This window comes from Sardina pilchardus, chromosome 19 (assembly GCF_963854185.1).
Source record: "Sardina pilchardus chromosome 19, fSarPil1.1, whole genome shotgun sequence".
Lineage (NCBI taxonomy): Eukaryota > Metazoa > Chordata > Actinopteri > Clupeiformes > Clupeidae > Sardina > Sardina pilchardus.
In genome coordinates this window covers 8,064,476-8,078,915 of record NC_085012.1, presented here as the reverse complement: position 1 = coordinate 8,078,915, position 14,440 = coordinate 8,064,476, and the positions used below count along the sequence as shown (strand labels likewise).

The following is a 14,440-nucleotide window of genomic DNA, read 5'->3' as shown; positions in this document are numbered from 1 at the left end:
AAGCCATAGCAAGGACACTCCATCCATACAGATTGGGACCAGAACTGTAAGGCATGAACCCCTCTGCAGCAGAAGATAAAGCTGGACATGACTGACTGTAGAAATAATGAGAAAGGAGTCACCTCACACCCCAAGCTTTTCACCAAGGTAGTTATATTTTCTAAAATCATGCTTTTGCAGTAATTGTTCCAATTTTATGCTTTCTGTGATTTGTTTTTGGAATGCAATATATATATATATATATATATATATATATATATATATATATATGTATGTATATACTGAATGTGCTTGTGAAAAATCATGTGTGTCAAGCTAAGCGGATTTAGCGTCTCCAAAATTACTGACTCTCTCTCTCAGTTCTGTGCAGTGCTGCTGAGTGCAACAGCTATTGCTTGCAGTACACGGTTATATTTACCGGCACATTTAAATTGCCAAAGAGGATGGCACGGCGCCAGAGGGGCCCTGCAGAGACCGAACCTCATTGTGCCAGCGCTGAGAGATTGCCGCCACATCTGCAACACTGCCAGCACGGCTCTGAGACATTAGCGCTGCATCCGCACGCTGCCAGCAACGGCTCTGCGTGACAATTTATACCTGAGATGACCTCCGTTGCTTTCCATGTGTGTGAATCATCGGAGTGGAAGGGAAAGAGAGTAGGTTCATCGGGAGCAAACCTCAGAGGGGCCTTGGACTTGTTTTCTTTGTGGCCAAGTGACCAAGAGTCCCACTTTGAGCTCCGGAGGGGTAATGGTGATGACCGATGGCATCGCGTCTGCATCGTCCATCACAAGTGTCCTTACTGGGAGGAAGCGTAAAAACACCAGGTGGACGACTGTCTTCCGATAGCCCCGAGGCTTGACCCACATACCGGGGGCTGTGACTGTGCTGGAGAGGGAGGAGAAGGAAGTGTGGATGGGCGTGTTCTCTCTTTTTTACGTATTATAGAATGAAACTGGCCAATATGGGGGTCAAGAAGCTGGCCTGAGAAGAAGAAAACATCCTCATCCTTGACCTTGAACACACAATAGATGCATCTGCTGCTGAGAGAAAATGAAAGACCTGGAATCCATTTTGTGTGGTACACGGCGGTCTGTCAAAATGTTGAGAGTTATTGTGAACACGTTTGATAAAGTTTGACTGACTGACTTATCTGACTGTTTTGTTTCGCTTACATGCGCCTTATAGTCTGGTGCGCTTTATATATGAAAAAAAGTTCGAAAATAGACCATTAATTCACAGTGCGCCTTAGAATCCAGTACGCCCTATAGTGCGGAAAATACAGTGAATGTAATCACTCTCAGGAACGGCCTCGCTGTTCGCTGGTTGGTCGAGCGCCCTGAATCCGGAGTAAACCAGGACGGATCAAGCTATTCCAGACGGAGTACCGTAGGGAAAAGAAATTGAGCGGAAGTATGTAGACAGGCAGAGCCAGGCTAGTTGAGAAGCAGCGCAAAGAGCAACTTGAGGTTGTTTCTGCGTAATAGCATGATTTGGAAAGGATGCCCTGGTTCATTGTGGACCATTTCAAAATAAGCATCAGGCCCTAGGACACAATAGAGACACTGGCCAATTTTACAGCATCTGGTGTTGATGTGGGAACTTATTTGAAGCGTCAGCTTGGGCTGAACAACAGAAAAGTGATGCAACTAAGCAACTAAATGTCCATATTAAATGAAGCAGAGCAAATTAATTGCCCATTTTCACACTGTCCTTGAGGATTTTGTAGACAACCCATTCACTTTCCAAAAGACACAATATCACTGTCCATTACACATAAAAACCCAAAGCAAGCCTGAAGTGACAATAGAATGAGGGTCTTTCATTAGACACAAGCCAAGAAATATGTGCTTTTCCAAACAATTTGTCCTTTGCCCTAATTTACAAACAGGAGTAGCGAGTGTAACATCTGCTTGGCAATGTGTCACACATTCATTCAAGCGAAAAATTAGCATCATGCAATCCCCATGCCTTTAGCCTCAGAAACCAGACTTCCCTGCTTGTGTAACAGCACGTCACACATCCTACGTGAACAGGGAAAAAAGATTGCAAAAAAAAAAAAAAAAAACATCATGATGGGTGGCACGGAGCAGATTGTGCTGATCCTTGCCACGGTGGCGGCTCTCAGAGATGATGCTCCGTTGATTGCCCTCTCTCCTGCTACTCCTGGACTCTCGTGTGCCAGCAATCAGAGTCCAGAGAGACGTGCGGCTCTGCCAAGAGCCCTGGTCCATCTGTTTTGTGAGGCAAGCGCCGTGGTGGCGATGCGCTGAATGACGTTTTCTGTCAAAGTCTGTTTGAGTTGATGTACAGTAATTCATCATTTGAGGATGTCAGGAAGACTGCATTAGAGCAAGTTTGGTCCTCAAGAGGATTTGGATCTGAGCAAATAAATATAAGTGTGTGTGTGTGTGTGTGTGTGTGTGTGTGTGTGTGTGTGTGTGTGTGTGTGTGTGTGTGTGTGTGCTGTTGCTGAGGTGTAGCATTCATGATATGTCAGCCACAATACTGCCTTCTCAAACCAATACTGATGCTTGCGCTTTCAATAATAGCATAACCTTTTGGGACTTTTGCTGATTCCACAAACTATACTACTGAATGAATGAATTTGTGTTAGAACACTTGAAGCAACTGTAATAGTCTTTGAGATAGTGAATTGCAATAGGCCTATATTTAATATATTTGTGGTTAGGATGACATGAGAGGTAGTACCGGTAGTACAATAAAAAGGATGCAGCTTATAGGCCTAGACTTATCACCATGCTGGTTATTACACTGGGAATACAATGCTCTCTAGCAATTAGGTGACTGCAGACTGCTATGTAAAATGGCAGTATATTGATAAAACCATGAGAAATTTCTATTTCTCATGACCCCTTTTCCTTTTTAATTCTACATTTATCTGGTGAGATCAATTCTCAAAGTCATCAAATAAATGTATACTTTTCCAAGAAGGCCAGAGATGTGCGATTAGGGTAAACTACACCCCTTCATAACCTAAATCTCTCCAGGACTCTCTGCACTCTGGGGAAATACTTCAGTTGAGTGGAGTTACAGTCAGAGCTTTAAAGAAACACATGTAATGAATTTTTATCTATTTAATTAACTGGAGCTACCACTGAGACTTCAAAAAATGCTCAAGTAGGTCCCACGGTAATCCGAGTCAATGATTTGAAATCACACGCATACTGTCTGTTGGCATACAAAAAAAATGCTTCAAATGGTTTTATTGGAAAATAAAAGAACTGATAGACTGATGTAAACCAAGACGATCCCGGACCCTTCGTCCAGATATTCAAAAGGTGAAAGTTGTCTTTCACGCATCACAAAGCTAACCGGTGTCATGAAATTGAAAGCAGTAGCCAATAAAACACAATGACCTAGACATTTCCATTATAGAAAGCTAGAAATATCGCTTCCAGTTGTTTACTCGGTTGTTTTCAATAACAGGGATATTGGACGCTCAAGTGTACTCGTCAACGGCGCCATCCCTTACCACCCCCTCCCACCGCTGTGGGCTTTGGTTCACTCCACAGTTAGAATTGTACGGGAGCTCATACACTCGTGACCACACGAGTGGGTAGCTTATCCACACGGCGCTTGCCTGGCGAGCGTCCACGAGCTGTGAAATCAGATGGAAGTAAGGGGCAGATTCAGTCTCTCCTCGCTAATTTGATTTTGTCTCTTGAGATCTAATGCAGGGTAAGTTCTGCTCGTGTATCTTGGTATTTTGTTATATTTAAAGAGCGTTACTAGAATCGTTGTTTTCCCATTCGTAAGTTTCCAAAGCAAAGTTGGGTGTCAGCTGTCAACCGGAGTGGGGCAGTATGTTTGATGCTCACCTATCCTGTTTTTTATTTTCGCATGAGCTATGCCTTTCACCATAACATAGCCTATGCATTATAGATGCTGACGCGAGGAGGCTATAGCCTACTAGTCGGAGTGATTTTTGTTTATCAGCATTTTAGAATTACGTTAAAAATCAGCTACGGGAGCCCTAGTCTTCGCCTCGCAGCCAGAGTTCTTGATGTTCAGAAAGTATTTTAATCGGGAAAGTTTCTTTAAGCAGCAGCTCTAACACAATCAACGCAGATGCATAATCAGAACGCATAATCTCAGATGCTGTGCTGTGTAGGCTACATCGATGACATATTAACACATGCCTTTTGGTGTGGTATTCCAGTAGCCGATAGTGGTTACTGGCTCACAGCGATCAACGATAAAGTGAGGGTGCTGTTTGTGCAGAAAGACAAATCAGGTTGATTTGAAAACATTTAACTTGACTTGAGACCTCACTGAGATCGCGCATGGACATTATTATTGCTTGTGCTAAATATATTTCCTTTCAACGTAAGAGATGCTGTGACATGAGCATGTATGCATGACAAATGTTTGAAAACTACAAGAAATTCTCCCTTATACTGTGGTCTGTAAGTGTCAGGTCGATACATCATATTATTTATATCTAATCAAGACAGGACGAATTTGAATAATTGATTACGCATTTTGACAGGGAACACATCTATTTAGATTAATTATCCTATCACATTTTCGACACTCACTGTTGATTGGAGTGTGCATGTAATGATATTCAGGAAAGTTTGTCTTGGTTCCCAGGATTTGATGAATGAATGAATGAATGAATGTAAGTTTGTCTTCTGTTTCTGTAGTGTCTCCTTTGTCTCTCATCTTTCTTTCCCTCACCTGTCCAGTCTCTCTCTCTCTCTCTCTCGCTCTAGCTTTCTCGTCTCCTCTTTGTCTCCCTCTCTTTATGTCTGCGTTTGTGTGTGTGTGTGTGTGTGTGTGTGTGTGTGTGTGTGTGTGTGTGTGTGAGTGAGTGTAGGAGTGTGCATGTACTGGGTGGCTGGGTGCTGAAATCAGCAGGGGGGCAACAGAACGGATAAACTAATCTTTGTCTATAGGTTTGCAACAATTTCACGAGACTATTAATTAACATCGTGTCTGTTTTACAATTCACCAAATTGAGCTTAATTTCTACTGTAGGCAAACAATTACATCAGATTGATTATCTTGCATTCCAGTCACTACACATCAGACAGTAGGCCTACCTCTCTCAATCAGCATGCACAACAGGTGGATGTGGGGAGATTGGCTTGGGCTTTGGGAGTCAAAAGTGAGGAACATCTCTGTCCATGGTGCTGAAACGTTCCTGTAGGTTCTTCCTCCTTCTGTGTTCGGGGGGGATCCATAAGTGATGTATTTTTGTTACATATTTCAGAGTGACCAGAGCTCTACAGGCTTGTTTTCTATGTAACTTGAAATACTGGAAAACCTCTGCTTTACCAGCAGACCACCTGACTTCCTAAACACAGCTGTTGGAAACACTTGCCTTTCAAGTGTCTGCCAATCTGTCTGATAAACATGGAGGCACATGAGAGAGCATTTGTAAACCTCGCCCAAGAAAGCTGGTGGCCTGCTTGATCACCCGGTGGATCTAATTAACTCGGAGGGCCTTTGGGGACACGTCAAGGCATTGGGTGAAAATGCCCCGGATAAAGCTGAGCGAGGAGGTCCCCAGAAATCAGCTACCCCGCTTCCAGCTCCTGCCAGTAAGCTCATGTCCTCCATCTTCCTGCCGTCAACTGGGGAAGTTCTCACTGGCAGATGCCTCTGCTTTGGGACAGACGTGGTTCCCGATCTGAGGAGAGCGTGCTATTCCACGGTAGGGAAGATGGTCGCTCATGATTGCGCTGGCAGATGAGCTGGTGATTGGCAGTGTTGAAAATGCGGGTGCGCTCAATTTCATGCCTCTGAGCACCACCTAATAAAGAAGACAGGATACAAAGAAGAGGGAGGTGACTAATGCCAACAGAAAGAGGCCAGGGCGGAAATCGAGCATCTGTCTTTGTGATGTGTGCGTGTGTGTGTGTGTGCGTGTGTGTGTGTGTGCGTGTGTGTGTGTGTGTGCGTGTGTGTGTGTGTGTGTGTGTGTGTGTGTGTGTGTGTGTGTGCACGCGCGTGTGTGTGTGTGTGTGTGCACGCGCGTGTGTGTGTGTTTGTGTGTGTGTGTGTTTGTGAATGTGTGTGTGTGTGAGAGAGAGAGGGCTAGAGGTGCTAGCTGGGTGTTGAGAGGAGCACTTTTGTTGAATCCTCAAAGGCTGAGAGTGATGGATAGCAGATGGAAACAGATAGAGTAGAGTGTGTTGGGCAGAAAGAGATGAACTGGTTTTATGAAGCACATCCCAGTGTGGTAATAATCATGTGGATAAAACACACACATACACACACACACACACACACACACACACACACACACACACACACACACACACACACACACACAGATGTTCCCTGACAGGATAGCCCCCATGGATGTACCGATTCACACTGGGCAATGAGACACACTGTAGATGATTAAAGACACATTAATCACTCACGGCAACAGTGCCATGTGTCAAAAACATCCGAGAGTAGAGTCTCTTGTTTCCCACCCTCTGCAGTCTTTCGGTAATACGCTTCCTGAATGTCACATGCGAGAGAAAGAAGTCTTTTTTAATTCACTTTTCGCCATTAAAATCAGTTTAGTCAGGTTGTGATGGGTAGGAGAAGCTCACAGCAGAACAGATTGTATCAGATGAACTCAGTGAAGGCTACCAGTTCTACCAGAGCTATACATCTTGCCTCATATGTTTGAAGCTCAGTTGATGTGACAGCTCGCAATATCCTCTTTTGTGTTTATTTTTTTATTTGTTAGCTTTGACATTTATTTGGTGACTATGCTTTTCGTCCCACAGAGACAGCCTTCAAATCAAAATGAGATTCTTCTCATTGTCTGTCACATAGCCTCAGTCTTGACTGATGACAAAACTCAGTGGGCACATTCTTCAAGGGGAGGTTTGTTTGCGTTCTGTAACAACATTGTGCGATGCGAAGTTCGCCAGAAATAGCAAGTCCAACACCGTGCCTGTCAGTGGCAATGACATTGTGTGTCCGCCACACAGATGTTGCTTCCCTGGGGAAACGGTGAGGCAGTAACGTCGTTAGAGAAAGCGCAGGCCTGGCACAAGCTTCGCCATTTTAAAGCCCCCGTTGTGCAATTCAAATCTGGTGAAACTCCAATTAAAAACTAATCTCATTTTGTCCTCTGTTGTTTAAACAACAAGAATAAAAGTTTATGGCTCACACCTTAGATTGGAAAATGAAACTCAAGGTCTCACAATGGTCAACGGTGGGTGAGCTATAAAATGCATGAGATGTGTTAATAATAGAAGGAGGTGAGCTCACCAGGATATAGTTAGTGGCTTATTCCCACTTTTACCTCTACACCCCAGCCCCTCATCCACCCCCCCCACCCCCCCCCCCCAACCCAACCTAAGCCAACCCACACAAGCATCTGTCAGAGGTCACCTGGGAGTTGAATATATATATATAATATATATATTGCCGGAACTGTCTGTTTTAATGATATATATGGTAATAAGTTGCCTGTGTCAGCAGAATACACAGCAGTGCTGGCCAACTGACTCATTTGGAGGTACTTATGCAAGGGCTAATGCAATAATTGCCCCATCTGCTGATATTATGAATGGATACCATCACATATATAACTCTAATGGCCATTCAAATGTGGCCAATTTGCTGGATCAGAAGTTACATATATCAGAGTGGTTTCTGGGGATTTTTGCTCTAAATCGTACCCCGAGGTAAATCTCAGGTTTAAGATTATACCTCTTGTCCATGTAAGAAATGTCCTAGTTATCTTTTTATTTAAGCAGGGGGATATTAAAGCATAGCTATAATGAATGCACATCTCCCAGTCTGACATTTACCCCTCCCTCCCACACACACAGATGCTCTTTGGAACAGGGAGAGACCTGGACGTTGGATTCTAATGAGCATGCTCAGGGCAGTTGATTTGGTGTGTGCATTAGCACAGCGCGGAATTCCAATGTGCAACAGAGCCGAGCGTGTACAGTATTTCACCTCGGCCTGGGTGCAAGCGCACATATTTTTTAAATATTGCTGGAAGTATTTAGCACCAGTGTCAGCGCTGGAAGGAGTTATGTCTGTGATGAGCGTCTCACTGTCTTGTCAGCGCCTTCACAGTCTGCTGAATACCCTCCAGGAGTATCATCAACAGTTCTGTCAACTGCTCGTACAGGAGCTCTCATTTGAAAAGTCTAAAGTCGAATGTGCTGGTATGCTTGATATTTTTCTCTGAACTATGAGGACTTTGGGACGGAAGCGAAGGAGCTGGAGCCATTTAATATATGATAGTGATTGTGACACGTCTTTCTCAAACTCCTAAGCATTATGAATAGTTTATTGCAACATTCAGACAACCGCTCGTTCAGTCATGTCGGTGACTAGCATAAGAGATGAAAAATCAAAGCAAGTTGAGCCGCATTGCCATGAACTATTCAGCCCAGAATCTTTTCTCACTTTCTCCACTTAGACAGGAAGTCATCCAGCACATCAATTAGTAATCAAAGCGGGCTTTGGCCCGTGCTCAGACTTTGCATAGCAGAGCAGAGAAATATCAGCTCTAAACTGATGACCGCTAACTGTCCTTTGTTTTTTGAATATTGGATTTCTTTTTCGTCTTGGCTTATTCATCATCTGGGACTCCTCACGGGCTAATATCTATTCTGTTTCTGACCCCTACAGTGACCGTTGAGGCCGAGACGTAAGTGCTGGGCTGGCCGAACGACTGGAGACCATGTCGGTGGGTTGGGCAGAAGGCGGAGCCGCGCCGTACGGCAACGCCTCCGTGTTCTCCGCCGCCAACGCCTCGTCCGACGGCGACGACTCGCTCGGCGCGGCCGACGGCAACTTCTACCGGCCGTTCTCGGTGTTCAGCGTGCTGGCGCTGACCCTGCTGGCCATGCTGGTGGTGGCCACGTTCGTGTGGAACCTGCTGGTGCTGGTGACCATCCTGCGCGTGCGAACGTTCCACCGCGTGCCGCACAACCTGGTGGCGTCCATGGCCACCTCGGACGTGATGGTGGCCGGCCTGGTCATGCCGCTGAGCCTGGTGCACGAGCTGAACGGCCGGCGCTGGAAGCTGGGCCGCCTGCTCTGCCAGGCGTGGATCTCCTTCGACGTGCTCTGCTGCACCGCCAGCATCTGGAACGTGACGGCCATCGCGCTGGACCGCTACTGGTCCATCACGCGGCACCTGGAGTACACGCTCAAGACGCGCAAGCGCATCTCCAACGTCATGATCGCGCTCACCTGGCTGCTGTCGTCCGTCATCTCGCTCTCGCCGCTCTTCGGCTGGGGCGAGACCTACTCGGAGGAGCGGCTGGAGTGCCAGGTGAGCCAGGACCCGTCCTACACCATCTTCTCCACCTTCGGCGCCTTCTACCTGCCGCTCTGCGTGGTGCTCTTCGTCTACTGGAAGATCTACAAGGCCGCCAAGTTCCGCATCGGCTCGCGCAAGACCAACACCATCACGCCCATGGCCGAGGTTGTACAGGTGATTTACTTTGGGGCTTTCGGGACGGGGTTGGGGGATGGGGGGTTTTAATGTTGTTGAGGGAGGGGCTTTCGGGACGGGGTTGGGGGATGGGGGTTGGAATACTGTTGTCTAGGGAGGGCTTTAAAGGGTGGGGGGTGATCATGATGAATGCACAAGTGGAGAATAAATGATTTTGAAATAAATGTATATGAGAAATATTTAACATAGCTCGATTGAAATAGAATTATTATTATTATTATTATATTATACTATATACTGTACTACTGCATAGCAGAGGTCTCCAACAGGTAGCTTGTGAGCTACCAGTAACTCCTCACCTGTTTCTAAGTAGCTCTTCAAAATGTTTGAGGAAGATGTTCATAAATATGATAACCCAGTCACATGACAAACATGTTACAATTCCTATGCAATCAAATTCACTAGAAGAAGGTAAATGAGTTGCAAGGAACCTTTGAAAAGCATACAAACCTTATTCAGCGGTTACGGGTGGAGATCAGCTATGTGAATGTGAATGGCATGCCACTACTAACATGAAAGCTCTTGGCCATGTCCATTTAGTCAAAGTAGCTGCCGGAGGAAAAAAAGCTCTCAGCCATATCCATTATGTCAAAGTAGCTCTCGGAGGAAAAAAGGTTGGAGACCACTGCTGTATAGGGTTTTCAGTTGTCCTCTTAAAGGTGTGTACGCAATGTCAAGCCCATAACATCTTTATGTCACAATTCCATGAATTCCATTCCATTCTCACAATCCACTAGCTGCTCACTACAGAACAGAGAAAGAGTGTCTGTAGGTAGCCTAGGCTCCTGTATGGAGTTTCTCTGGGAATGCTAAAAAAATATCATGTCCGTTGTTTTGGACAGAAGCATCGGCTAAGAAATGTAAATATATTATATAAACATAGACACATGCAGCGTAATGCGCAATCGCTTACTGCACCCTTTAATCTCAAGATTGTTGATAGTAATATTATCTCTGTTCAGACTCTGTCTTTGAGGTTTTATTTATACAGTGAACTGCCTATAGTTATCAATATTAATGAGATGCACACATGATCTTTTTAATCTCTGACTCCCTCTGGTTTCCTTTGATTAATCCTTAATTTATACATTCACAAACCTATACTCAAGGCTTTGCAATTAGCATTATGTCGATAATCATTTGTGGAATCGAGGCGGAAACCTGAATGGCCTAAGATGCATTAAGGGCCAGGAGGCATAATTTGCTTTTAGGAGATGGTCCACATGGTCACACACACACACACACACACACACACGCACACACGCATACACACACACACACACTCACACACGCACACATGCACACACACACACACACACCATGAGGGCAGTGTGCAGAGCAAAATCAGGACCATTTCTCTTTGTCGATTTCAATCTGTTCATTCTGTTTCCTGGTAATGAATCCCGGTCTTAGATCTACAGCTCTTTTAACAAGACAGAGAGTCTCAAGGGCCGAGGGACGAAAGACCATTTGTGTTCATGGGAATCTACCGCTGTGTGCTAGAGCTCGGTGGAGCATGTGTGTGCATTGTATTAAAATAGAGTGTGCACTGAAACTGCAGATATCTGAATGGATTGCAGATAACTCTACGACTAAAGTTTTGTTGGTGTTGTATACATGGCTGGACAGTCCTGCAGTGTAAAAGGTCATTTGGTCAAATCAATTTCTGTCGCATTGCAGGATAGGCTTGATTGAGTTTCCATATGGGTAGCTCACTGCAAACAAAGCAAGTGAAAGGTGACCACTTGTGACTGATGAGGAGATGACCGATGAGATGACCACCGACAGAATCGTTGATTTTCTGCTTTGTGACCCTTTTGTGTTTGGTCCCAACAACGCGTACTTCGGGCGCAAGAGAAAATTGCTGAATTGTTTTGTACCGCTATTTTTTGAAGGAGAGAAGAATGAAGAATTCTTTCCTTTCATTCTCTCACTCCCTCCGTGTTTCCCCCCTCTCTTTCTGTGGTCGTGTGTATGTGTGCACTTGTGTGTCTGCACGTGTGTCTGTTCTCCATCACCGTGTGTGTGTGTGTGCACTTGTGTGTCTGCACGTGTGTCTGTTCTCGATCACCGTCGCTCTATTCTTTTGGGAATTGAGTCATCAGCACTAATATATTCAGACATGCCATTAAGGCTTCAGTCGTCTCAACTGATCATTTCTTTCTCCTCCATTCTTCCCCACCTGACAATCCTTTCTTTCTTTCCCTCTGTTTTCCCGCCAGTCACTCCATTGCCACCAATCACTACCTCATTGTCAGCCTCGTTCCTCGTTCCACTCCTGCCTGAGTGGGTTTGCCGATTTCTGAGCAACAGGTTCTGCGATTGCTATTGCTACTGCTATTAGGGCTATTTTAAGAAAACCTTGTTGAGCCATCTGGCGTCTCGTCTTGTCCTGTTCTAACAGGACGAAAATGGTTGTCTTCCTATTATGGGCTCGCTGCGTGTCTTTGAGTGCTAATTTAGCAATTAAATTCAATTATAGACCAGGCGGGGAGGAGCGCAAACACGTGACCTGATGATGTTGTCTCCATCAACCCCTCAAAAAAGAAATAGAGGAATAAAGACTTCAATAGCAGTAAAATAGCTATGTTTTCTCTAAATAAACTAATTTCAGGTTAAAATGATCCATCTTCACAATTCAAATGGATGGCTTTTCGGATGCAAACTCATATTGCACACAAAAGTGAACACAAAATCTGACTGCTAATAAGTAAGAATTTCCTCTTTTCTTCCACTGTGACTTTCAACACAATGATTGGAACTTCTATAGAAACTTCACAATTAATGTCAAAACTCAATACTGCTGAGGCTACATGATGTCAAAGCTGAAGCTACAAAATGCCGTTGTTCTCGTGCCAGTGGTAGTAAATTGAGTGGGTTAACTCAAAACAGGAGGTAAATTCCTCTCGGTCTTGGTTCTTGTCCTCACAGAGAGAGAGGGCTATGTTGTTTGCCATGGCACCGGTCTGTTATTGCAGCTCTTTGTGTCAGCGCAGGACCCAAGGACACGGAAGAAAGGGAAATGGCCAAAGACTTTTGAGTCGTGACTGATGGTCTAAACCTGCTGTACTGCCTAATATAATGTAATATAGAACTCGATTCCTGACAAGCAGGTCAGCTGTTGCAGCAAAGGCAAGTCTGTGGGTCAGTATTGGAACTCAGCTGTGAGGAGGAAGAGATTCTCTTGGCCTCAACTGAATATGTCTCAAGAAATCTTTACATTCCAAATATAATGAAGGCAAACTTTACTTTACAAAACTACGTACTACTACCTTTTGCTACCAAATTGGATTTCATCCCATGGATAAATGTGTTCATTGTGGGATTTAAACTGATACATATCACACTGGCTAACTTGGAATTGAGGTCCTATGTCCAAAATACCCCTGTAACTGAATTGTAACTGTTAAAAGCAAACCATTACATAAAAAAACACAGTAAGGTTTCAAGACACCTGGAGTCTTTGGTCACAATTCTCCTCCAAACACTTCCTGTAACCTGAAAGGGCCTGTTCTCTCTCTCTCTCTCTCTCTCTCTCTCTCTCTCTCTCTCTCTCTCTCTCTCTCTCTCTCTCTCTCTCTCTCTCTCTAATTGGTCTTATTCTCCCAGTTCCCTAAAGAGAACTGTTACTAAAGCTCTCACCTCCGTCCATGGAGTGACTCCAAGGGTTCTCTATTGCTAAGCTGCAGCAATTGGAACTTCCTGTCTGCAGGGAACTTCACCATGCGCCAACAGTATTGCCTTTGCATGAGATCCGGAAATGACTGTACGTTAATTAGTGCCCTGTGCCCCTATTCTGTTATTAAGTGATGATGTAATAATGGGGTAATAAATCTCTTTCGAAGTCCAACGGGTTTCAGAGCCGCTCGTTTTTCTCCATAGACAGTAAAATAAACGATTTGTTCCGCTGTTCAGAGTAGCCTTTAACAAAATGGTCATCCGACTAGTACTCATCAACCTAATAAAAATCCTGTTTTGCCCGGAAGCCTGGACATTACCCTTGATTGTATCATCTGGCTGCACAGCTACAGTAATGACTCACTAAGCCATTTTGTTTTACTCTCACTAAAACAGAGGTGATTGTGACAAAGTTTACAAGTTGCATAAAAACAGCTGCGGTAGTAAACGTTTTCTATTGACGAAAAAGCTGTTGGCTGTGACATTGGACTTAACAACCAAATAGTATTTGGTGCCTAGCACACTTAGCTGGAGCAATTGTCCTTCAACAAAACAACTTGTGACTGGAGTTATTGTCCTTCAACAAAACAAAACTATGACCTGCAAAAAAGAAGCATGTCTGGTTTATGTTTGTTGTCTCTTCATCACTCTCGAACACCTGTAAAGCCAGTGTGATTGCTCAGCGACAGGGGAAAACATTCTCGGCTCATGGTCTTTACTTTGTTCTCACTCTTGGACAACCAGAAAGCCAAAACGTTTGCTCAGTGATGGGAAAATAAAAGGAGCGCACTCCGAGATGATACGTTTGCACCACTCGTCACCTGAGGAGACACCACTCGCCCACTCACACACCACAATCCATTTGCCATCGATCACTCTGTTTCTGGAGAGATTCCTTGAACGGACTGGCCTGAAACTGACTGACTTGAATGAGCGGCAACTTGACAAGAAAATTAGGCTCTAAACTGGTCTGGAAGAAGTGTTGTTGTCACAGAAGAAATAGGGCACCGTGCAATTGGTCAGTTAGCGGTGAGAAGCCATTGTTGTTTGTTTAGCCTCCCTGTGGGCAAGCTGAGGCTCACAGAAATCCTCAGCTCCAGCTCTTTTCATATCCACGGGAAAAGGCCGTAATCCCATTATCTCAATGTGAAATATTGCCAGCAAATGGGAGATGGCTTCATTTTAACGTCATGGATCCAGGACATTTGACATTTTTCTGGAGCTGGTCTCAGACTCTCTTAGCCCCAACTCTGATTGCCAGATGGACCTCCAGGCTGCCTCTTTGCTGCGTCTGTTTAACCC

General features: G+C 44.7%; 1 protein-coding gene across 1 annotated transcript in view; it reads left to right on the top strand.

Moving 5' to 3' along the window:
* Positions 1-8,680: 8,680 nt before the first annotated feature.
* The window catches only part of htr5ab (5-hydroxytryptamine (serotonin) receptor 5A, genome duplicate b), a 7,213-nt gene continuing 1,453 nt past the window's right edge, over positions 8,681-14,440 (top strand). Inside the window, exon 1 of the mRNA XM_062521902.1 lies at positions 8,681-9,439. Coding sequence (XP_062377886.1) covers positions 8,681-9,439 — 759 coding nt within the window. The remainder of the gene's footprint in view (positions 9,440-14,440) is intronic.